Below are 25763 nucleotides of genomic sequence, written 5' to 3' on the forward strand. Positions count from 1 at the left end.
TGATGCAATGCGATTGCACTCCACTACTTCCAGTTAATGCATCTAATCAGATTGCACACATATACTCCAGGTTGTGCTTTTTTGTCTGATTTAATTAGATGTCTACATAGATGGGATTCAAGTTAATGTTCTTACTTTCTCGAATCTTGTGTCTTATTTTTCAGCCATATGTGTTTAAAAACATAAATGAGAGTATCCTTTTTTGTGCGCTGACCAGGGGCTGGAGGACATGAGAAAAAAAAAATCTTTCTCGGAGGAACCACCCACAGCAAGCAGGCCAGCCAATCCCTGTCAAGCTATGTGATATTCGGTCCAGAGTTCACCTGCCAGTGACTCGACTCCATCTCGCCTTGCTGTAAAGCTATTCGGCATTTCTCTCCCTCCTTTGCTACTAGCCAATTCTCAAGAGGTGACCTCCTTCGCGGTACAACTACGGCTGATTATAGATGGGAGACAACCAACCTGACCAAGATGTCATGAGGTGATCGGGACCAAAACAACCTTGAATATTTTCAAACTCAGATACATTTACCAGGATCTCTTAAGGACTGATTTAGTTCTTCTCATTCATCTGAAAAGAGGAGCATTAGTTGATTTTTTGAATGCGTGTCATGTTTTTAACAACCATTTCAGGCTCTGTGGTGTTTTATCCATGACGGTTAAAGAAATGGTTGGAAATTGTTTTTCATTTCCTGCTTGAACTGTCAGTCATCCACAATGTGAGCAATCATTTCCACGCATCTTATCTTCTGTTTTATGACCTCCTGAGGCACTACAGCAGTGACAGCACAATTGAAGGACTTAAGTGAAGAAATGAAAATGCTGCTATTTAATTCTGAATGGGTTGGAGATCCACTCAACAACAGCAGTGACGATGGAGCCAGCAACGTGGAACAGATCCTTGTCCCGATATTTGACATTCTAATCTTAGTATTGGGCGTAGGGGGCCACACCATAGTCATTGTGATCCTATGTAAGAGGAGCAGGATGCGGATGTCTCGGACAGGAACAGGCACAGATATGCTGCTTCTGGCTCTAAGCTTTGCAGATCTTCTTCTACTCGCCACGCTTCCCTTCCACACAACTGCCATCGCCATGCAACGATGGCCTTTCGGGGACTTCCTATGTCGCCTTGCAGGCTTTTTGGGATCAGCCAGCTCATCAGCCAGCGCCTTCACGCTGTCAACCCTCGCAGTGTCGCGCTACGTGACAGTAGTGCACCCTGCCAAAACGTATCGCTTCCTCTGTCCACGCCACGTAGCCATAACGGCTGCGCTTCTTTGGATCCCGGCCTGCTGCCTGGCAACACCCCAATTGGTGTTTCGGTTTGTAGGACCCCTACCTAATGACCCCGATGGTCTTGCTTGCTTCGCATTCCTCTACCACAGAGATCAGCTCATTTATGGATTGGTCCACTTTTTGGTGTCTTTTTTGCTTCCCCTGGTCACCATCGCCATTGCATATGGAAACATCTACTCGTTCCTCTGGAAGACTCGGAATACTGTTCAGGCTCCGCAAGTAGAACGGTACCAAAGCAAGGTAACCCAGATATCAGCTTTACTGGTGGTTGCCTTTACTTTGTGCTGGCTGCCTTCCTATGGTCTGACACTGGCCTTGCTATCTGACAAAAGCTCAGGGGCCACTGGCAGCTCACCACGTTACGGCTCGTTCAGCGTGTTCGCACGATTGATGGCTATTGCTTCAACTGTGTTAAACCCTATTCTTTATGTGCTCATCTCTCAGAGGTTCAGACAAGATTTGCTGAGGTTATTTAAGAGGGAAGGGCAGAGAGCCAGTGGGGGACAATTGCCTGACTGACAGTGATTACTCGGCGAGCATCAAACATCATTACCAGTGGGAGTTACAATTAATCATTTGGAAATCTGCTTACAAAGAATGGGCACTCCAGAGTATTATGCAACATGTTGTGAAGAATGCTGTCTTTTTTATGAGAATACAGACAACCTTGTTATGGACATGCATATTACATAATCATTAAAGACAGCCAAAAAGAATTTTAAAATGATGTAATTAACCTAGCTCTGTTTTGTGTCTGTGTTCTTATGTTTCTGCCAAAACCGTAAACATGGTTCCTTTTTCCAAACTTTACAAAGATGACAGAGCTAATTCTAGATTTATTCTACCAATCAATCAAAGTTAAGCAATTGGTGCATTTTTGGGGTCTGACAGCTAATCTTTGGGAAAAGAATCTCAGTTTTGGTCATACAGTTCAAAGATATTTAGACTTCCAAATGGATAGGAAGGACACTGCCATTAATGGGTGTTATAATGATCAATTTCCTTTTTTTTTACTGACTACCATAATACATACTCTGTGTCTTGAGCTGGTAGTAAGTTAGTTACAGGCCACAAAAATTGTGAAAAATTATAAATAAAATCTATAGGCTCCGCTGCTGCTCATTAGGTGATAGGACAGTTTAGGAGGATCTAGGCAAGGAAGATGATCTTTAAAACCTCCAGACTGCTGTGGGACCTCAGTCTCAGTCTGCAGAAGGTCCCCACCTTGTGGACTTCCTGTGTCTGGCTCCAGTTTTTTACCTAGGTCTACAATGTCTTGTGTCTGTCTTGCTACTGCAACCAAGAAATTTCCTCAAAACGGAATGAAATAAAATTCTAATCTAATCTAATTGTTCAGAACAAATTCGGAAGCAGGAATACTCACTCTCTACGACAGTCTTGCGGTCAGACCCATCATCACTGATCTGCTGGATGTTGCCAAAATGAATGTCGCTGAAGAAGACCCGATTGGCTCCCCTCCCTCCTCCTCCTCTATAATCGAAGGTCATCGCGATGACATTCTTCATGTGCTCAGGATCCTCAAATGGTTTTATTGGAGCGTTTAGGTTGTTTTCATCTGACAGGTGAACACTCTTTAGTATGGTGCGTTCTGAGTAAAGCAGGTAGCCGTCATAGTCGCGGCAGCTGCATCTGTCTTCGCCCAGCATGCCGTGTGCACAGGCACAAGTGCGCCGTCCCTCGCCACTGTACAGACAAAGCTGTTGGCAGCCGCCATTCTTGACTTTGCACACATTTGTTCCTGTACAAACAGTGGATGGTCATGAATATGTTTTCAATTACCTTCCCAAAACACTTTTAATAGAGTATGGTAAGCCTTATAGACTGGAAAAAAGCATGAAAAAGATGTATTAACCTGCTTTGACCTTCATTATATTTTTAACGTAATCTAATGAATTTGAATAATAGTTTTTTTATGAATGCTCCCTCTGTAAAGATAATGTTCAATTTTCATTAACATGTCATAATTGACATAACAAGTTCATAATTTTGCAGTTGTGTAAACCTTGAGAAATTAAATATTAAAGAGTGAGGAAATTCTAATTGTGAAATGACCTCCTTGACAGTTTAAGTACCATATTATTATCTCACTTTGTGGTTCATTCACCTATATAAAATTTAAAGTGTGACAGAAATGCTAATAAAGTGAATATTTGAAAAAAAAACTATTTTCTAATTGCACTATTTAAGTACTTAAGTACTAAACTGTCCATCATATGCTTATGTATTGGACTACAAATGTACAGTATGAGACGAACTGTTTTAAGACAAATGCTCACCTTGCTGCCTGGCCCTGTTGAAAACTTTAATATCTTTGAGCTGTACCCCAATCCCAGTCCGCAAAGACACAGAATCTGTGGCATTGTCTTTATTGCCTCTCTTTATGGAGCCATTGGCATGAGTTCTGCTTGACAACAAGGAAAGGGCAATAGAGGAAGATTACTTTTGATAAAAACCCTATATCAAGGGAAATAAGAACTTTCTAACCGGTCACTCCAGTAGATGTAGCCCTCAAAAACGGACACTGAGAACATGTCCATGTTGTTGTTGGCCAGCACCACTTCCCTATTTTCACCAGTCTCCAGATTTATGCGCTCAATTTTGTCTGTCCTGGCATCACACCAATACAGCAAACTTTCCTGAAGTAGGCACACAGTGCAAAAAAGTGATGTTTTCAAACCAAAGTGGAGCACTAAGCTAACACTATTAACATTGTGGTGTGGGATGCAAGAATGAGTTGTTTGTTAGCGTACCTTATAGTCAATGGAGATACCATTTGGCCAGCTTATACTGACATTTACCAAAACAGCTCTTTCCGTGCCATCCAGTCGGGAGCGTTCGATACGAGGGTACTGGCCCCATTCTGTCCAGAACAAGTAACTGCACACAGACAACCCGTCTTATAATCCACTGCGAGAGATATAACAAGGCAAACTGAAGACAGCTGACTCCTCACCCTTTCTCGGGGTGAACAGTGATTGCACGGGGCTTGTCCAAGCCTTGGGAGATCACTACATAGCGGAAGGACCCATTCAGACGGGCCACCTCAATAACGTCGAAGCCTTGGTCCGTCCAGTAGATGTTTTCTGAGAGGAAACCGGGAGAAATGATGACGTTGCATAATTTTCCGGGCACGCCGATTCATGCATTGCATTTATCGACTGTATGTCAGTGAAATGTGATACTCTTGTCGGACCTATTTTAAGACCCTGAAAATTCTACACAAAACATCTGCTAAAAATGCATACTATCACATCTCTCAAAACTGCAAATCTGCACTTAAGCTCCATAGCATTCATCTTGTCTCAATTTTCTATCTCTTCTTTAGCTATACTATCATCATCTTGGCCACCCATTACAATTTAAAATGTGTTAAATGAGTTCAGAATCTGTCAATGTCATTTTTTTGTCTTTACAAATTTTCATAATTCGGAATTGTAGCAATTTACTTATACACTATTTAAGTCTTGGTGTAGCCTGTGCTCTGACCGCTCTCGTCCTTTTTTTCTGAATGTAGTCACACTGATTTTGAAGTCCTAGATAGCTGCATGCATCATTTTCGGAGCCTTCGTCGTTCCTCTCACCTGCTATCCAGTCAACAGCTATGCCCTCCACCCTGCCAATACCATTAGTGACCACATCTTCTCTCCATGTCTGGTCTCGCTTGGCCCTGCTTATTGTGCTCAGACCCATGTCCACCCAGTAGATAGTGTCATTGTCTGACAGAAAAAGGAAGATTGATTAATATGAATTGTGCAGCATTTCTTAGTGGCTTTAATGAGTGTGTCAAGTGTCTTTGCTGTCAAATTACCAGCATGGAAATCAATGCCCACAGCCAGGGAAGTGCCTGACACTGGCACCAAGGCATCAGACTTATCTGATGGGTCCAAAGGAATACCACGTATGCCCTCATGCACGGAGTAGAGGAGGAAAGAGCCAACACCTACGACAAACACATACTCGTTAATAACTTCTTGATCCCATTTACATGCTGTTTACAAGGGCGTAGTGCAGTGAAATACTAGGCCGCACCCTCGCAAGACTGCTGTCCTCTCCGCAGGCTGTATCCTGCAGTGCACATGCAGGCTCTGGTGGTCGGTGATGTAGGGAGACACAGCTGGGAACAGTCACCATTGTTATGGCTGCAAAGATTGGTGCCTAGAAACAAAAAGCATAAAAGCAAACACATAAAACATAGAGAAGTAAAGATTGAAACAAATGTACATTCGCTGAGATAAACAAGTTTCAATGTTGGCAAGAGAAAGAGAACTTGAATGACCTCCCATAAACAATTTAAACCAAAACAGATGATTAAGAAATGTAAGAAATGGAAATAACTGTTTTTTTTTTTCTAGTAAGAGGCTTATAACTTCAAATATAATCAGATTTTTTTTCTCTTATGGGACTTGTAGTAGTTCTAATAAGATTGTGCATTTTATTAGTTGTGCTGCAGATGCTTTTGCTTTTTAGTCTAATATGAATGTCAGACTTACCCTTCTGTACAGTTTCATTGTATATTTTCATATGCATTATTGGAGATGTGCTGTTCCTCAGTACTTTCCAATTGCCTCCATCTTTCTTGTCACATGTTCCTATCTGGTCGGTTCCTTGGTCAGCCCACCAAAGCTTATCGCCTGCAGGATGAAACACAGAATGAGGAGAACCAAATTGAGCAGAGTCATTAATATGATAAAATGATACTGAAATTCATGAAATTTGCAAAAAGCAATTGGGATGATTACCCATAAGAGCGAGAGCAGTGGCTTTGGTTAGATTGCCCTTGACTCCTTCGAGTATTTCATACCCAGAACCATCCAGCTTGCAACGGTTGATGGTACTGTTTCCTGAGCTGATCCAGTACAGCTGCTCAGCGTCAAAGTCAATGGAGAGCCCTGTAAAAAAAGAGTTAAGGAATTTAGATGATATTGAGTTCAACTTTATTTTCACACAGAGGGGAGAATTTAGATTTACTAAGTTATACTGAGATCCTGCATAGTAGCCAAGACACAGCGTTACAACAACAGATGGTACATCCTGTTAGTGGTGTTGTTGCCTTTGATCGACTGAGATTACAATCTTTTAATAAGATCCCAAATAGTTTGCACTAAATTGTGTGTTCACTCAACAACAAACACTGCAAGGTTAACAGTTTTAAAATCTGGTGGAGATTGCTGTATTTAAAAGGGCTTTTGTACTTTAGGTAGCTCTGATCGTTTTCACCACATATATTTTGGGGGTTCACTGCAAACTATCTCTATTGCACAGAATTTTGGAAACAATAATACACCTAAAACACTAAAAGACTAGTAGCCAATAAGTAAGCAACTCCCATTTACTGTATATTATCAATTAGAATAAATCACTTCAAAGCAAATGTGGTTAACACACCGAAGTCAAGTTTGACATCCTTTTACAATTAGTGTTTTTAACATAAACACAATATAAATAAAAAAAAACCATAATAATACATAAACTCAGAAATGAACTATTTTTACTTTTCCTGCAAACATAATCTTTAGAAGAAAGACATCTGCATTGAGTCTGGTCATGGTTAAAGCAGACTCTTCCTAAAGGAGTGTAAACAATGCGATGATAAACTCAGGCTATAAAATGGACAATAAACCTCAAGTGAACATTAAAAAAAAAACTCGCAAAACAAGCGACGGTGGTGGTTAAGGACTGACATATTGAATTGAATTGAATGCTTTTATTGTCATTATAAAAGTATAATGAGATTAAAAGCTTTCACCACGAAGTGTACAAATAAAAAATAAAAAATATTTCTGTGTTTTCTTTTCACTTGATCTATAGCATATGCTGTAATCCTAGCCATATGGGGTCTTTGAACAGGAGCCTAAGGAAGCATAGATGTACCCACTCACCAACAGGGCCTTTCTGATTGGTGAATAGGACACTATGGTTGCTGCCATCTGTGTTGGCAATGCTGATGTTGTCCCCATCTGTCCAGTAGAGTTTCCTGAGGAAGGCAGAATGAAGAAATTAGTAAAACTAAAGTGGCTAAAATGTTGCTGCATCCAGACTGGCGCCAAAATAAATAGGCTTTTCCTTTGGAAACCTTTGGAAACCAGTAAAGACTAACCCATAAACTTGTCGCCAGTGGAAGTAAAAATTACTCTTACAACTTAAAAGTTTGAGTCCTAGTGTCTAAAAAATATAGCAGAAAGCAGTACATGTATTGCCTTATTTTTTCTACAAAGCTGCAGGCCTCTGGGTCGCTGATTGAGTAGTTTTTTTTTCAAAGTAACGTGTACAATCTCTCTCAGGCTCCTACCACAACATTTATTTTATTGGCAAAAGGTCTTCACTTCAAATCAGTGGAGGATACAGCAGACTGTTGTCCCTCCCCCTAAAATTCTTTGCCAATTCGCACATACCCCCGAAAACATATACTACAGTGTATTAGTGTCAGAAAGAGGACAACCACTTCTACCAGCATCTGCTTCTCATTTTGCCGCACAACAACAATGATCACGTCGGAAACATTCCTCCATTTAAGTGTGCTGTTAAAGAGAGCACAAGTGTTTGTACGGCAGGAAGGAGTAGATAAAAGACAAAAAGCCACATCATTTACTACAGGAACTTTCTAATTCACTTCCAAAATGAAAAAAAGAGGGAAAAATTCCTGCATGACAAAAACAGATTGTATATAAATACAGATGGTCTGTCTCTGCTCTGCTGATTAGGAGAGAGGCCAGGCAGGTTTTTGGTTTGGGGAGCTCGGCGGGGGATTAAATGTCAAGACACTAAGGAAAACAGACAGTTGCTCAACACTAAAGGACACGAAGGATGGAGGACAAACAAGGAACCAGAAATAGGAACAGACAGACTGTAAATAATTCAGAAACCAGTAGAGTGAAACCTCCCTTAAGAATGGGACGAGAGGATATGTTATAGGTTAAAGGTGATACAGTTTGTGATGGTTGAATATGCTGTACTGGATGGAGTGTGATAGAGCTTGAAGACATTTTTATATCACTAACCCCAAAATAGGATGCAGCACCAGGCAGTGAGGTTTGTCCAGACCTTGGATCACAGCATTTTTGAATGAGCCATCCAGTCTTGCAACATTAATCTGCTTCTTATTTGCATCATAACTAGTCCAGAACAGATTCCTGGACACCCAATCCACTGCAAGGCCATGAGCATTAGGCAGATCTAAAGACAAATAAACATACAACGGGATAAGCTCAAGCTCAATCAGTTGTTCTCAAACATTATACAGCAAGTACCACCTCAGGGAATATTTGAGTCTTAGACTGACTCCATCAGGGTCAACATTAAAATATGATACTGTAGTAGGCCAAAAGGTTCTGCGGTGAGGTTCTATTTATTTTTGTAAACCACACTTTAAGCTTGGATTTCTGTAAACAAGGCAATATAATTAAGGATTCAGTTCCATTGTATTACACTTGTTGTTCCTTAATGATTCAAAAGAAACAATTTATTCAACATTATTCGCAAAATCTTTTCTAATTTGAATACAAATGAATGTACTTGATATTTGGTTGGCTGTAGTCGAATGTAGACATTTATTTCAACCAATCTTTGGCGTACCACTAGAGGGAATCTGCGTACCACTCTTGGTACTCTTACCACATTTTGAGAACCATTGCACTAAATAATTTAAAATAATTTTCCATAGTTTTATTGATGGCTCTTCCTAGATGTAGACGCTTAAATTGTCCTGTGACCTGTAACCATCAATCCTTTCATGCCATGATAAAAGCAACAGCTTTCAATAAATGCACAATACATGCATGAATTGCTACCTTTGTTTTGTAATTTACTTGAGAATCGGCATAAATGAAGTTCAGTCATAAATCAAATATTTTCAGGAATAAAAAGCAAAATATTGCCAAAATGAGGTAAAATTGGGGCACTTGTAAGTCGAAGTAGCATATTAATGCACCCTTGTTCATACAATCTGGATTCAAACCACATGTGCGCACTGTTTTGAAATGATATCAATTTAGTTCTCCACTCTTTCACATGAACGTGATTACAGAATTTAACGACATATGTGTATATATATATATATATATGTATGAGTCATACCAGCAGAAATCACAGTTTCCACTCCAGTGCCATTGATGAAAGCTCTCTTGATGGTCTGCGTACGAACATCCGACCAGTAGATGCGATGCTCCATTGCGTCGTAATCCACCACGGTCACATTGTCGATGTCAGGCACGGTGAAGGAGATGATGTAGTTGTAGTAAGGACTATCTATGTCCACTCCTCGGATCTCGATTTGACGGGTGTACAGCAGGAACTGACGAGACTCTGAGAAAAGAGATCATGAGATTATTTTTATCCTCATCTCTGAAGACCAAAGGCTCGAAAACAATGATTTGGTAATTACGCTCACTTTGAAAAAAACTTCATGTTCCTGCCGCTTCAACATACCTAAATTAAGTCTGATTACCTCACTCAACTGCAGTTGTGCGCATGCGATTGAATACAATGAGAACATATCCATTACAATTGCAAAGGTCCACTACCTATTATCACTTAACTGGCGCAGCAGCCTGTAGATGATAGACAGGAAAAAAGGAAGTGTGAAAGGGAGAAGGAGGGGAATAATAACAGTGTCAAGATGGATCAGCCCAGCCAGGCGAGGTGCTGGGTGAGCGAGGGTTGCGGTGAATGCCTGCATCAGACAAGAACGGGCCTCTCCATTCCATTACCCCTGAAGAGAATAGCAATCCCTCCACTGAATACTAATCTCATACGCTGACTAAACACACAGTCACTTCAATGGTCTCCAAAACTGTCATAATAATGGCACCTCAAAGTGAAGAAAAAAAAAGATTGTTTAATACCTTACTACTCTCATCCTCACGATCACGTATATGTAAATAAAAACAAAATTATTCAGCAAGAACAGGGATTACATTCTATTTTTCAACAAGCAAGCAAAAGGGAATTACTGGCAATCTTAGAGAGAAAGAGTGAGTCAAGATTTCGTCTTCTGCTGCAGCTACTGTATGTGTGTTCATGCCTACCATAACAAGTACGCTTGTCAGGCCCGAGCTTCATCAGGTGGGGGCAGCCACACGAGAATGTCTGATTGTAGTTGATGAGGCATAGATGAGTGCAGGGCGCCTTGCCATCCTTTTCAGCGCACGGGTTAGGTGCTGTAGAGAAAAATTTACGGTTTTTTTAAAATCACAATTTTCACACATTCTGAGAGATCTAAGGACTCCTTGGTCTTCATAGTTAATAATGCAATCATTGGTGTTCCCTGGAGAATATGATGAGCAAGGCAAATGTTCTAGGTAAGAAACTCACCCACAACACGATTCCCATTTTTATTATAGCAGTAATAGAAGATGAGTAGGGTAGATGGAGGGAATTTTAAGCAGTTTCGCCAGCAGGATATATTTTTCTAGAGAACTATCAAATATGTAATATTGGACAAATATAGTTTATAGATCCATTCTTCTACATTTACTAATGTATTTCACATTTAAATAAAGAGAAAACCGTTATTTATGCAGTTTAAAAAACAGTCCATCTTGTTTGCTAGTTTACTTTTTTCTTACCCTCAGGCTGTCTAGAAGGATGGTAGACCTGGAGGTCAAAAGGTTGCGTGTTGGTTCTCTGGACGACAGTTACGTTGCTGCCGGTCCACTTATTGGCCTTAGCCAGAGTGTTAGTCCTCCAATCCGTCCAGTAAACTTCCCCACCATACATGGTGACAGCAAAAGGATGAGACAAATACTCGTGGCCCCTCAGGACCTCAATCAGGCCAGAACCATCATATTTGGCCGAGTAAATGGCATCAGACCTGAAATTCAATTTATTGGATTTCTTACTCTATTCAAGTATTTGCGCCCCAAAAGCCTGCTGAGCTGTACCTGGCGTCGATCCAAAGAATGCGGCGCTCCAGATAATCAACGGTGAGCCCATTTGGCCAGCCTCCATTACCCGTTTCTTTGTGGATGGTCTTTCTGCCTTGACCACTCATGGAAGCAGCTTCAATCCGCGGTAAACTGGCATCCCAGTCTGTCCAGAAGAGGATCCTGTCAAGAGTTTATGTTTTAGGAAATGTGCGGTTGAGGAAGTGCAGGGCACAGTGCATGTGTTACCCGTCACGGGGATCCAGGGCTATAGCTCGAGGATGCTCCACCTCTCCTGCCAACAGCGTTGTCCTCATGGTGCCGTCAAGTTTGGCCACCTCTATTTGGTCCAGGTTGCTTTCCACCCAGTAAATGTTTCCTGCTATCCAGTCCACTGCCAGACCCTCAGGGGTGGCTAGACCGTACTGGATTACCACGTCAAAGCTAGTTAAAGCTAAAAAAATAAATTATTATTATTATTATCGACAAACTGGTTTACACATTAATGTCACTGTTCATCTATGTTAAGTTCGCTTACATGCATTGAATGTTTTATTGGTATTAAGACTTCTTTAATTAGGAGAAACTGCTCAAGCACTTGGTCCATCATAAATGGTGCTCTTGTAAGAACAAATAAAATCTAATATAAAATGAGTGAATATTTGCAAATTGAGCTTGTTTTTAAACAATTTGAATAACATTTTAGCATTCATAGTTCATGACGTTAAGATCGGCCCCAAAGCAGTGATTTGCGTTGCTTCAGGCTTTTCAAATTATGTAAATGAAAGCAACCGAGATTTATTCAGAGCCAACATTGCATTGCATTAACTCACTTAAGCAGTCTTTGAATGTTTCAGGGGAAGCAAAATCAGTCATTCAAATAACTAGATTGCATGTTCGGTGAACTGCAATGTCTGTGAAAGCAGCTATTCAAAAAAAAGTGACATGGTTTGAGTTGATCTAAAAACAATCCCTCATTCAGTTGCATAAGTTTGCATGCTGCCTCTAATGTACAACCTTATAAACATATCAGCATGATCAATAACCCTAACCTTATAAAGACAGAATAAAAAGTACTTAAAAATGGACAAAAAACAGCCAAATAAGAAGGCTCAGGACCGAGTTATCAAGATGCCATAACGCTACACATACTGAGTCATTTTTATCGGTACTGGCAATGGTAGTGTTTTCATAACAGCCAATTCAATAATAAAAAAAGACGGAAAGTTACCACCTCAAAAGAAGACCTTCCTAGAAACAAAAGTTCCAGTCAAAGAAAACCTGATTATGTTTGTGAATAAAAAAATGAAAATTTGTTTGGATTGTCCAAACCTTGAATATCAAACCACTAAGATGTGTTCCAAATTGGTCATTTGAAAGCAATAAATTTAACAGGGAAAATCAAGAGAAATCTCACCTCCATTCTCAGACAGCTTCCCACGGTAGATCTTATCCTCCACAACGTCAGTCCAATAGAGGGCACTCTGGCTAAGATGGAAGTCAAGGGCGATGGTGTTCCTCAGGCCAGGGACCAGCACACTGAACTCTCCCTTATTGAGATCAATGCGACGTATCTCATGGCGATTTGAGAAAATGATAAACGGTTTAAAAGGATCTGTGGAAATTGAGGATAACAATCAGAGGGCACAATTTTAAAGGACGCAGTCAACCAGATGGCAAAGTGTTCAAGCCTCAGTGGGCCACTTCTCAGTGTGACTTATTTAAGCAGTTCACACCTACATACGGCTGGTCCATTGATTGAAAAGCACTCAAATCCCATTTGGTTGCAGCCTAGCAAAAATACACACACTATTTGTGTCTAGCAGACAGCTAGACAAGCCACAGGAGGAATAAAAGGCCTGGCATGGAACCGCAGGATCATTCATCATGAGATTTGTGCTTTTGGAAGCGCATCACTGAACACTTAGATTTAAAGCTGATTCAAAGTGAGCATGTTCCTCACTCATCTTCACTACTTAATAGCACTTAGGGCTTGTCTTTTACCACAGGCTAAAACACTCTTGTGTTATATTAACAGCTACTGTCCAGTTTCACGTTATCCTTTGTAGACTTACTTCTTCAGCGTGGCGAGTAAAGCGTTTAGTACATCCGCATTACCGTTTAAAGATTGTATGTTCAAATCCAGGACGTGGCCTTCCACTGTGGTGTTTGAATGTTATCTTTGTGCAATGTGAGTTTTCTCTTATCCCCTTCTATGTAGGGTCTGGCAATCAGGTGTTTAAACGGCAAACTAGTGTTTAACATTCCAATAAACATTCTTGTGTTTTACCCGTGCTCTTGCAGTTTTCCATATCAGGCTCCAGTTCCCATCCCTTGTAGCATGAACATTTCACACTGAACTTGTCCTGTTCACAGCGCTGACTGCACTTGAGGTGTTTGGCACAGAAGCTCTGGATCTGGCAAGTCTTGTTGTCTGAACCCAGCTCCATGCCCAGTGGGCAAGAGCAAATCACGCCTTCACCAGGGGCAACAGTACAATTATGGCTACAGTGTCCATTGTCTAATGAACACAGGTCTGTAAGGGAATAAATGAGACTTTAGTGTATGAGAACTAGCAGCACAACTGTATGTCTTCAAAAGTCATCTTTTGAAGCTCCCCACATGACTTCAGAAAGTAAGCCCTGATTGGGTTCCAGTTTAATAGGACAAACAAGAAAGGATTGAGAAATTTGTTTCAGATACACAAAAAGATATACAGAGCATTCGAAATTGTTTTGCTTCTGTAATGCTTGCTGCTGTCGTTTTAGAATGCTTCACTATGTTGTTGAAAACCTTATTCAAAATTCAATAAGAGACCATTTTGGCCAATATACAGCGTGACCGGACATTTGGTCGCCGGACGTTTGGTCGCCCGGACGTTTGGTCGCCCGGACGTTTGGTCGCCCGGACGTTTGGTCGCCCGGACGTTTGGTCGCCCGGACATTTGGTCGCCGGACGTTTGGTCGCCCGGGTGAATATAATTTTGAGAGCTGGTTTTAACAGTAAACTCTCTGTCATGTTGTCAAACGTCCGGCGACCAAACGTCCGGCGACCAAACATCCGAGTACCAATATACAGATCTCAAGTGCTGCTGTTAGCACATAGAACATGGACATGAACCTAAAGAAACTGACAGCTACAAAACATTTTTTCTCAGTGGGAAGCACTGTGTGTACAGAAATGCACCACTTGTTGTTTTCATCTCACACCAAAAACAAACTTTGACTTCTGTCATTGCTTACCACAGAGCTTTTCATCAGAGCCATCTGGGCAATGTTCTGTGCCATCGCAAAGTTTTTCTGCAGGCAGGCAGATGGAGGAGTCATTGGCACACACGTGATGAGACAGTTTACACACCAGCGCATCACAGTTTTCTTCATCCGAGTTGTCCTCGCAGTCACTGTCACCATCGCACATCCAAGCTTTGCTGATGCATCGTGCTGCAAACAGATGACAGTGGAGCCATTCGTTTCTATCAATTAATCTTGGGGAATGCCAATTTCCTTACCCGAGTCCCTGCAGCCAAACTTGACTGCCGGGTCACACATGTGCGTGACACCCTCGCAGTTCTTCTCGTCACTTAGGTCCATGCAGTCGGTATCCCCATCACAGCGCCAACGCAAGGGAATGCACAGGCCGTCCATACGACATTGGAACTCATCTGTGTGGCAGCCTCCAGGTGGACGAGTGGCTGCAGGGAAAAGGAGTCAAGGAGTCACTCATCTCATGCTTATCCAATTGTGACCAACAGCCTGCAGCTTAGACAACCTGTCTCTTATCCTCCGAGAAGAGGTCCTTGTATAATTATGAAAAATCTTTGGAAAATGGCAGTTTTGTTTCTCTGTGTGATTAAAGTGGTTAGGTGTCTTGTATATATATACTACAGGGTTGTACTAAAGAATCCAGTGTGTCCCTTTGACTGCACTGTTAGATCCTCTCCACAACATGTCAATAGAAACTCTGCCTAAGGCAAAACTAGCTTGGCCAAAGTCAAGCGAAAAAGGTTGGAAGCAGCCACTCCCTATCAAACAAGTCTCAAACAGGCATTCGCTAGTACACAATAATTACCACTTATATTTTTCAGTATGTTGGTGCCTATGAAATCAGCAATGTGTGACATGCGCACCCAAAATATACAAGAAAATGGCAGCATTATCAGTAGGAGTCTGTTGGCATTCACGGCTGGTTGCAGTGATGAATGCTGCAATGAAGTGCAGTCATTGCCAAAGGCTACAGTTTTTACTGTATTACCAAAAAAAAATGCCACTCTCTGCAGGTAGCAAAGACTAAATTTAGAGATTCCTTCAGGCAAATATTTTGTTCAGGGTCAGAATATAGTTTAGCTATTAGTAAAAGTCATCTAGATTAGTTTATTATTGTTTTAATAATCTAAAACTGAACTAGATTAGAAACTGTACATTAGCAATATTAAGATTTTACACAACTACTTTTAATAATGACTTATTGAAAAAATGTGATGTCGAAATAATTATACTAGAGTCTCAGAAATGTAGTAGTAATTCTATAATTTTTCATCTCATGATCCTTATTTGGGTCCAAAAATCATCTATCCATCGCCAAGGTGTTTGGATCGGAGATACTAACCTTGATTTGTGCAATTTGCGTGGGTCTCATCACTGTAATCCCCGCAGTCATTATCGCCATCACAGGTCCAATAATCAGGGATACATCGGCCGCTGTTACACTTGAACTGGGCACTCGAACATGAATGACTGCATCCTGCTTCATCACTGTTATCCCCACAGTCATTATCTGAAATGGAAATTCACTGTCACAACACTTGCATCAACTTCAAAAGTTATCCAGTGCTTCAAAGGCAAGCACACAAAACAGAGGGATTTGAATATTTCTAAATCTATGCAAGTGTCCAGAGAGTAAAGATGTAGTATATGTTTGCCCCCATAAAACACACACGCATCTATGCGCACAAACCCATAGTAAACAGATGGCATTTAAGAAAAATGAATGATGAGACTTTTAAAAATGACAGAAACTGCATAGATCAGAGCATGCACCATGAGGGAATGCACGCAGTGCTGATAGATTGAGCTTGGCAGTAGAGCACGATAAGCAGTTTATACCCCATACAAACCTGTCCATTATTCCATTTATCGTGACAGAATCTAACTTGATAGCAGAAAATTAATTCTGCTTGAGACGCTTCTTTTTATCGTTTTACCTGTCATTGTAGAATATCAAATTAGATTTTCTCGATTTTAACTTGACTCGATAATCTGTACGTATGCAATTTGCCCAATCTAATTAAGATCTGAACTTTTGTGCAGCAGCAGCAGCAATATTGGCCTCAGCATGTGGCCATGTTTAAAGCCAAGCAGCCTTTTAGTGTTTGTTAGCCTGCCGGGCTAATACATGAGCTGGGCAAACGTTTTGGCTGCTGCGGTGCATATTGATCTATGCACTAACCGGCCAGGTTTGGGCAATGTAATTCATCAGAGCCGTCACCACAATCCTTTTCTGAAAGACAGAACCAATCAGAGACACCAGAACGAGCGAATAATACGGAAGTAGTAGACCAACTGATGGAAAAGATAACATACAAATCTGCACAGTGACACAAGGAATGAGACTGACAGAGAGAGAGGGAGGGAGAGACAAAGACAGACGGAGAGAGCGGTCGAGAAACAGAGCGTGAGTAAAATGCGGGAGAGATACTTACCATTGTCACAGCGCCAATTAATGTTGATGCAGCGTCCGTTGTTACAGGTAAACTGCGTGAGGGGGAAACAGGTGGGGTATGCTGTGCACACACAAATAGATAAGACCTTTTTGGATGCTGTTCATAACTGAATTGAAAAGCCAGAGATTCAAGCTGTGCAACAACCTATGCTTTAATCTTACCCTGACTGTGTGAATAAAGCTGCGTTCATGCTTTGACAAAAAGAAAAAATATGTATACTGAAATAACTTGAAAGTAAGAAAAGCGGTGAATGAATGTTTACTGAAAATGAAATCAAGGACGCACGACACCTGGTCACAAATCACTGAACTGTACTCTAATGTTCTCTGTGACTTTCAGTGAGAGGTCGACAAATACATTTTAGTGCATTCCTCTGTTGCAAAAATTTCCAGTGGTGGAAAATTCGAAAGGTGACTTCACCAATTTGGTAAGATTTAGATGAGGATTAATGCAGGCCAAACAAAGTAGGCTGATATTTAGCTCACCATGTTTGTGTTTTGAGTCATTATCCTGCTGAACCATGATCTGCCACGGAGATCAAGCTTTCTAACACGATATGATGTTTTGATAGTTTCGTAAGTGACACCCTACCAGGTTCCACCTAGTTTTACAAAATGTGCAGTCGAAAAGCTTTTAGTTTTCTCTGTGGGAATATTTTTTTCTAAAAAGCTTTGCAGCTTGTCAACCCTGATCATTTTCAGTCTCATTATTTCAATTTATTTCTGAAAAACTCCCCCATAGAGAGCAAAAATGTTCTTTGTATTCAGACAGAACGTGTGGCATTGCCCTGTCAAAGTGAGTGTTCACACAAGCATTGCGGTTTTACATATAAATATAACGGATGATGTTGGGGCATCAGCAACAATTGCTTTCGATAAAAAAAGGAAATGGATGTTGAACTTCAATTTTTCCTTCCATAGCTCAAAATTCTTACATTTTGTTGCGTCTATGTTACCAGTTATCCTATCTCAAAACCTTCAAATTTCCATGCTACCTCTATTCCATATCGGTAACCTACTACATACGGTATAGTCATATATGTTGGATGGCCTAAGGAAGTAATTAAGGGTGACTCACCACAAGACGCAGGTTCATCAGACCGATCACCACAATCGTCATCTAGGTCGCACGTCCAGGAGATGGGGATGCAACGTCCACTGGCACATGAGTACTGATTGGGTGGGCATGTGCGAGCTGTAGGGCAATATGTGACCGCATTAAAAACTGTGCATAAAAGCAATGAAAATCTGTTCATGTTACATTTGTTTGACTACCTGAACAGGTTGTGTTGGATTCGTCCTCATCATTTCCACAGTCATTGTCACCGTCACACAACCAGCGCAGTGGAATACAACGGTTGTTTTGGCACTTAAATCTGTCGGTGGGGCAAGTGTGCTGGTCTGGATGAAAGAGAAGGAGCTGAAAGCCAATCTACAGAGGCGTTGTATGCGAATGAATTGGAAAGTGATTAGCCATTTTTGTGATTTGGTTTCAAGAGCTGACACACCAGCAAAAAAAAGCTTTCAGGTAAGTCGAAACTAACTTGGATCAAGACTGTTCTGGCTGTTTACTTTAGGCACAGTGGGAGGGAGTAACAGCCCTCAACACTTGCCTGAGATAGGCCTGAGGTGTGTGTGTGTGTGTTTCAGTGTGCGAGCCTGCTAACTCACGACACAGCTCGGGAGCTTCATCACTGTTGTCCAGACAGTCATTGTCACCATCGCACTTCCACCGCTCCTGGATGCAGCGATTATTCTTACAGGCAAACTCCCCAGGCTGGCACTGAGGAGGGGGGACGTAGGACGGGTTGGCTGCGGATGATAAGATGACAGAAAATAAAAACGTGGAAATGCTGAGTGGAGTAGGACACACTGGACAGCCTTTTGCTGCGTGTTCTCCATGGGCAAATGAAGGAAACACACAAGGAAAAGGAAAAGACACTAAATCACCACAACATTTAACACCTTCACCAACTGAACAACACAAGAGTTCCATTAAATCGTTAGCAAATTCTTTACAAAGAGCCTAATAGTGTCACAGTTGTTCTCAGTAGTCTAGAAATGCAAGGCAAGAATCCCATTATGACGTTTAGCTGTTAATGTTGTGGTTTGTGATCATAAAATGCAGGTGCTCATTTTAATGCAATGCTTGTTTTCTGTTACGTAAATCAAATTCAAAGGTATGATAATTGCCTTTGCAGCTGGTGTTATCAGTGGGGTCAAGTATTTGGTCCTCTGCACAGGCACATTGCCTGCCCCCTGGTATGGCCAAGCACAGGCTGGTGCAGCCTCCATTGTGCACACGACACACATTAGAACCTTGAGATGAAGAATGTGAAAGAGCATAAATACATCAAGTCTCTTTGAAAGAAGTGACAATACATGCCTTTATGGACAAAGAGCTACCTTGCTGTTGTTGAGCATCATACATGCGGATTTCAAAAATGGGTGGCCTTTCATTGCGCAGCAGGGTGGCAGTGCTCGTAGTGGTGTCCAACTTGTAAATGCTGCCACTCCTGTACTCGTTCCAGAATAAAAAGTGCTTATAATGGCAGAGGCCAAAGGCGTGGTTCAGCTCCTGGCCTTCATACACCGTCTGACCATGTAAGAAAAGCGGGCAAAGAGGATTAAATGAGACAGTAATGACCTTTCCTCCAACTCCTGCCTCTCCGCAGCTAATGACACTAAAAATGTAGGCAGTTAACATTTTGGGGGCCTTGTCAGCACAACCATTAAAACACCCGAGAATGAAAAGCTTCCTGAATGATTAAATTTAAATTTGCATAATACAGAATAGATAAACAAATAAGGGCATCTGAACATAGTTCGTATTGTGAAATACTGCTAGAGGTAAAGCATGTCCCAATATTACAAGTATTAAAATCTAACCCTGTGGCTAATGATGAGCTGAGCATGTCAAATATAGGCCGTCATTTTAAGATTCTTTGCTTATATGGTCATGAACAGCAAAAACAACGTCTATTATTTGGCTAACGCACTCAATAGAATAATGGCGACACAGTGAATACGGACCTTGCGTTCTGAGGTGTTAACGTAGACCATCTCAATGCGGTCGTAGTAGGCGTCCACCCAGTAGAGAATCCCCTGTGGGATGTCCAGGCTTAGACCATTTGGCCACAGCACTGTCTTGCTGGTGAGGAGAACGTTTCTGTTGGAGCCGTCCATCCAAGCACGTTCAATTTTGCCTCGTTTGCTCTCCTTGGGATCTTCTTCCCAATCGGTCCAGTACATCCACCTTTATTAAACCGATTTCAATGAGTACTACAGTCTTTACAGAACTTGTGATACAATATACAATGCATTTAGAGTGCAAATAACATAATATATATCTGTAGAGTTTTTCAGCTGGAATTTTTTCATAAATGCCCCAGAAATCAAATGATAAGCAAGATGGTAGCACGTTGTTGAATCAGTGCTTAGCATATCTGCCACACAGTTCTAGCATTCTAAATTTTAATCCCGCCTCAGGCCTTCAAGTGTGGAATTTGCATATTTTTACTAGGCTTACGTGGGTTTACTCGAGGTGCTCTGGTTTCCTTGCCACATTCCAAAAATGTTAAATTGATAGAAATTGAACACTAAAATTGCTAATGGATGTCAAGTGGATGTGAGACAGGCTTCAGGACACAAGCGGGCCTAATGAGAACATTAAATAAAGATAATTGATGGATGAGTAACATTTGAAATACTGGTAAGTGGCTTTTGCACCAATATGTCATGAGGTGGTGACCAACATGGTGCCAGTAAGCAAGGATAAAGTGTGAGGCTGGGGGACCTGTTCTAAAAGAAGCCCTAGTGTATTTGAGTGTGTACTTGCGGATGCATGCTTTGCTATTTTTGTAAGAAATTCAGAAGAAAACTGCTTCACCTGATTGATTTGTGTTTCAATTCGATTGTATAATCATACATTATTATACATTTCCTATTTTCAATATTTACACCAATTCAGTCATACGTAGGGGCAATTTAGACTGTCCAATCAGCCTTCCATGCATGTCTTTAGAATGAGGGAGGAAAACGGAGTACCTGGAGAAAAACCCACGCAGGAGAACATGCAACCGCCACACAGGTGGACCGACCTGGATTTGAACCCAGGTCCTCCATTGTGAGGGTGACATGCTAACCCTTCTGCCGTCGGACTTATCATTATAAAACTGTTCAAAATACATTTATATGATGAAAAATTCAAATTCAAGGGCAAGAGAAAGCTTTTGCTGCACTGCTAAAAGACTAACTGATCAAAAGAACTATTCCAATAATTTTCTTTATATAACACACACTAATTCCTTCCCCCATCAGTCTTAATTTCCCTTAGTCCTACAAATGTCGCTTCTTGCCTGAGCCTGATGGATTTCAGGCATTAGTGCAGGCTAGTGCCATTCCCTTGTGTAATGCCATCAACAATACCCGTGTGTACGTGTGTGTGTGTGCGTGCACGTGCTCGAGTGTGCAGTCAGGTGTGTGTCCATCTGTGTTTGTGGGCGTGAATGCCATGTGTCTGTGAGGCTTATTTTTCAAGCGAGAGCTCGTGAAGTCTTGGTAATAAAACAGGCTATACACAGTAGGATTAAGCTGACCACAAAACTATAAAATGTCTTATTTCTGACTTATAAAATGTTCAACTCAATTGGGAATAAATCTTTTTAGTTGGGACATAAAAATAAACAACTCCAATGCACACCTTTTTAACTGTTTTTCTTTTTTTGTTGGTTTACATTATTAGCCAATTGGAAGCAGAGGCTTGTCTATAATTGTTTATATTGAGAGCACACTTTTCAAAATTTGTAAAAAGAAATTCCGCGAATAAGGACAAAAGCAGGCCCTTGCAGCAGTGAATGTCTATCAAGCTGATCAAATCAACATTAGCCTTGGGGGATGTCTGTAAGTGGTTTTGCAATTATTATTAGGGGAAACACCAGATGATGGAAGATGATTATAAGAGAATAGAATAAATGAGATAATGGCCCATCATTATCCCTGTGATCACAAATAAGGACAAAGAAACATTAGAAAAAGAGCAGCATTGACTAAAGAGCTACCATTAGTTCTCAATAAGGTCTAAAATGGAGTCTAGAGTAACAATTTCTAAAATTACAGTCGGGTCTTAAATAAATTAAGCAGACTTTGGGCTATTTTTTAACAGTGGATTAGCATGTTTGCATGCACATGTGCATTCATGAGCTGCTAAACACTTCACTTAGTATGAGCTCTAAAATATTTCAGTAGTATGATGGTGGTCGCTTATCCTCCAGGGGATGATTGTTTAAAAAAATACAATTGGATTTCCACCAGAAAACAATTTCTGCAACTCATTCATAGAAAAAGTAGTGCATGCATCAAGGAAGGAGGAATTTCAGTCATGCTGACAACCATCTGCCTCCTAGAAGGATGATGGCAATGCAGTGCTTGTAAATCACAAAAGAAAAGAAAATTTAAAAACAACAACAACATGCTACCTTCCTCTATACCACGTGTCAAAGTGGCGGCCGGGGGGCCAAATCTGGCCCACCGCATCATTTTGTGTGGCCCGGGAAAGTAAATCATGAGTGCCGACTTTCTGTTTTAGGATCAAATTAAAATGAAGAGTATAGATGTATATTAAATTTCCTGATTTTCCCTTTTTTAAATCAATAATTCTAATTTTTTAATCATTTGTTTCTGTGTTTTTAGTTTAAAAATCATTTTGTAAAATCTAAAAATATTTTTAAAAAGCTAAAATAAACATTGTTTTAGATCTATATAAAATGAATATTCAGGGCTTTTAATCCAGTTCTTTTAATCCATTTATTTTTAAAAAATCGAAATATTATATCTAAAATGGTCCGGCCCACGTGAAATCAAGTTGACGTTAAAGCGGCCCGTGAACCAACCCGAGTCTGACACCCTTGCTCTATACTATATTTCAAGGATGTAGTGTAAGTGGAAGTCTATCCTCACCCAAGTGTCGTCTATGTATATTTTATTATGGAATTGCAAAAAACAAAAACTATAGAGTACAACAGTGTTATTTAACCTTCAATTGTACCTAATTATATTAACAATATTCTTGTGTCTCACTTACCCATGCAGAGGGTCAACCACGATTGCACGAGGGTGAGTCATTTTGTCTTCAATCAGAGTCTTGCGAGTTTGGGCGGCTTTCTCCAGCCGAGCTACGCTGATAGATTTTTTGGGCCCGTCATCTGTCCAGTACAAGTTGTCTGCCATCCAGTCAACAGCAATGCCCTCAACAGTATGTATCCCTGAGGCAAATCCATAATCAAATCTTCTGTGCTTCTACAGGGACATTTTTTTCCTTTTTTTTTTTTAAATTCAGAGGCGTCATAACCCACCTTCTTTCAGAATGGTATCCCTCTCGGTCCCATCAATTTTTTGCCGCCCGATGATATAGCTAGTGGCATCGGCAAAGTAAATGAACTCGCTTTCGGCGTGAAAATCGAGAGCTCTAGGCTTCATCAGATTCTCAATAGGGATCATGTATTCATCTGGGACCCTGGGATTCATGTCCATGCCCCTGATAACTCCTGGGCGACCCTTACCATAAACAAGGAAGAGCTCATGTTCGGGCTCTAAAGTAAAGCAAGAAAGTGGGGAAAAATGTAGTTGTTACAACAAATACGCCAATTAGGAGTTAATTCATGGGTGTTCATCATGATTACAAATGAATATCAAGTACTCATGGAAGATTGTATGTAATATTTGAGAGACTCTTCAACAGTAAATTATTAATCAAAACTCAAGAAGTAAATAGATCAATTTTCATCATCAGAATTTTAGAACATCTCATAATGAGCTTGTGTTTTGACAGATTTTGCTAACTTAGCAAATTATGCAACCGAGGTTTTTCTGTTAGACGCATATATCAATTTTTGCTATGGTGCCAATGGATGGTTCCAATGCACCTATTAAAACAATCCCAGTCATTAATGCATTAATAGATCACTAATATTCACCTCAATACCCTAAATATCCTTTAAAATGTATTGTGTAGGTATGCTTTGTATTGCTCAATAATTACTGAAAGTTTATTTGATTTTTTTTAAGATCCAGTGACTTGACCTAGGCTAGGTCACACACATCAGCAAGTTCTTATTCTTGCTCATACTGTGCGGACTAATTTAATTTCTCTGCTGTATAATTGATCTGCTCTCGCAAATCTACAACAACTAGTTGGCATTTTACTTTTATACCCCTAGTAGGACACAAACCATAACCCTCAGCTAAAAGTCAGGTGAAAAAAAACAACTACTAATCACAATATCTCATATTTGAGGTTATTATTTTTTGTTTACTTATCATTTACAGCCACTTACTTTTGCAAGACTTTCCATCGCTTCCTAGGCTAAATCCGGACCGACAACGACATGTTCGGGTCTTGTGTCCGTTTCCCAGAAGACAGATGTCCGAGCAGCCTCCCGCTTTTCCAAACTGGTCCACTTCACATGCATGGCTTCGGACTAGAAAGAAATGAAATCATGAAGTTGTACATCATACGTGACAAAAGATGGTGTGTACCAGGTGGTTGGCGTCTTTGATGATAGACATGCAGCGCGCCTCCCTTGTCCACACGTGTCACCACTTGATAGTCTGGGCTGTTGAATCGATTGATCCGTATCACACTGGTCTTGGGTTGCATGTTAGCATTGTCCGAGTTGGTGGCATAAAGGTAGTTTTCAAACACAGTCAGCCCGTAAAGATGCTCGATCTTGAATGAGAAAAAGAAAGGTTGGGGGGAGATTAGTCTCACACTTTCCCACTAGATAAATAGCTTGTCCATCTGTTGCCAGATAGGAACTTTAAATTTTGTTCATACTAAATGGTCATAGTGAAAATAGGGAATGTCAGAGAGATTTTTTTGGCTTGATTTATGCTAATTTAACATACTAATTATCAAACCTGTCTGACACTGATATCAGTCATTCCCAAGAAAACTCTTCCATCGATTTTCACTTTTACCAACTTTTACCAAGAGGCAGATTGCATTTAAATGCTATTGGGGAGAACTATTTGTTATTGTTTTGGTTGCAAAGGGGTACAGTATTTCTGCTGTCATATGCAGAAAGCATGTTTGAATTATATTTTTGTGGCCTTTTAAGTGGAGCACAATATTAGTAATGTTTGTCTGAAATATCGGTCGTAATTTGATTTATTTAGAAAGTGTTCGGCATGTTGCGTTTAATAAAATGTCCAGTATGTGTACAGTGTGTCCACAAAAAGACAACTCAACTAGATGCTATAAAGCTGTTTGACAGACATGTAAATCTTTCTTGCTCTAAGTACCAGCATAAGACCACACAGAAATTCACATTATTTGTTATAGATACATTCGCAGTCCACCATACAGAATCCTTTGCGGGTAAAAGAAAATGTGACATTGGTGCTGTTGCTATGGTAACTTGCTGAACTCAACCGTGCGATGCAAAAAACGGGGGGATTAGAAACTTGAATTGCCTTTAAGTTGAGTGCTACATGCTTCTATAACAGAAATAGCGACTACCTCATCATCAAAAACAGGAATGTGATGTCAGGAGAAGGACTCTGAGCTCACCTGGTCAATAAATGATGCAGCCACACAGAAGCGCACGCACACAACTCTATTTGGGAGCTTAGTGAAAGGGACAGAGAATTATTTCCCTGTCTTATCACAAGCTGAAAGACAGGGTTCTGCTATGGTGACACAGGGACTGCAAATCCATTATTTTAAAGACTCAATTTTTGCTACCCCAAATCATCCAAATATTATCCTCTATAGTGTAGACCACAGGTGTCAAAGTGGCGGCCCGCGGGCCAAATATGGCCCGCCGCATCATTTTGTGTGGCCCGAGAAAGTAAATGATGAGTGCC

General features: G+C 40.7%; 2 protein-coding genes across 3 annotated transcripts in view; one reads left to right on the forward strand and one right to left on the reverse strand.

Moving 5' to 3' along the window:
• The window catches only part of LOC144075259 (low-density lipoprotein receptor-related protein 1-like), an 88942-nt gene that overhangs the window by 25698 nt on the left and 37481 nt on the right, over positions 1 to 25763 (reverse strand). For both annotated transcript variants that reach the window (XM_077602116.1, XM_077602117.1), the window contains exons 9-41: positions 24435 to 24624; positions 24233 to 24376; positions 23252 to 23488; positions 22981 to 23161; positions 19932 to 20154; positions 19305 to 19494; positions 19092 to 19217; positions 18570 to 18710; positions 18174 to 18299; positions 17977 to 18093; positions 16879 to 16959; positions 15786 to 15953; positions 14689 to 14871; positions 14423 to 14620; positions 13471 to 13716; positions 12598 to 12795; positions 11430 to 11634; positions 11199 to 11363; positions 10884 to 11128; positions 10344 to 10475; positions 9394 to 9621; positions 8319 to 8493; positions 7200 to 7294; positions 6060 to 6209; positions 5811 to 5951; positions 5350 to 5475; positions 5129 to 5260; positions 4902 to 5036; positions 4274 to 4403; positions 4071 to 4197; positions 3805 to 3956; positions 3597 to 3721; positions 2684 to 3058 (exon numbers count right to left, since the gene is read on the reverse strand). In XM_077602116.1, the coding sequence (XP_077458242.1) occupies positions 2684 to 3058; positions 3597 to 3721; positions 3805 to 3956; positions 4071 to 4197; positions 4274 to 4403; positions 4902 to 5036; positions 5129 to 5260; positions 5350 to 5475; positions 5811 to 5951; positions 6060 to 6209; positions 7200 to 7294; positions 8319 to 8493; positions 9394 to 9621; positions 10344 to 10475; positions 10884 to 11128; positions 11199 to 11363; positions 11430 to 11634; positions 12598 to 12795; positions 13471 to 13716; positions 14423 to 14620; positions 14689 to 14871; positions 15786 to 15953; positions 16879 to 16959; positions 17977 to 18093; positions 18174 to 18299; positions 18570 to 18710; positions 19092 to 19217; positions 19305 to 19494; positions 19932 to 20154; positions 22981 to 23161; positions 23252 to 23488; positions 24233 to 24376; positions 24435 to 24624 (5587 nt within the window). The remainder of the gene's footprint in view (positions 1 to 2683; positions 3059 to 3596; positions 3722 to 3804; positions 3957 to 4070; positions 4198 to 4273; positions 4404 to 4901; positions 5037 to 5128; positions 5261 to 5349; positions 5476 to 5810; positions 5952 to 6059; positions 6210 to 7199; positions 7295 to 8318; positions 8494 to 9393; positions 9622 to 10343; positions 10476 to 10883; positions 11129 to 11198; positions 11364 to 11429; positions 11635 to 12597; positions 12796 to 13470; positions 13717 to 14422; positions 14621 to 14688; positions 14872 to 15785; positions 15954 to 16878; positions 16960 to 17976; positions 18094 to 18173; positions 18300 to 18569; positions 18711 to 19091; positions 19218 to 19304; positions 19495 to 19931; positions 20155 to 22980; positions 23162 to 23251; positions 23489 to 24232; positions 24377 to 24434; positions 24625 to 25763) is intronic.
• On the forward strand, positions 379 to 2427 carry LOC144075260 (galanin receptor type 3-like). The gene has a single exon (XM_077602118.1). The coding sequence runs from the start codon at positions 814 to 816 to the stop codon at positions 1816 to 1818; it is 1005 nt and encodes a 334-aa protein (XP_077458244.1). The 5' UTR covers positions 379 to 813; the 3' UTR covers positions 1819 to 2427.

This window comes from Stigmatopora argus, chromosome 6 (genome assembly GCF_051989625.1).
Source record: "Stigmatopora argus isolate UIUO_Sarg chromosome 6, RoL_Sarg_1.0, whole genome shotgun sequence".
Lineage (NCBI taxonomy): Eukaryota > Metazoa > Chordata > Actinopteri > Syngnathiformes > Syngnathidae > Stigmatopora > Stigmatopora argus.

Bases quoted from the DNA above. Each gene is read 5' to 3' on its own strand.
- LOC144075260 (XM_077602118.1), top strand. From the start codon at position 814: ATGAAAATGCTGCTATTTAATTCTGAATGGGTTGGAGATCCACTCAAC.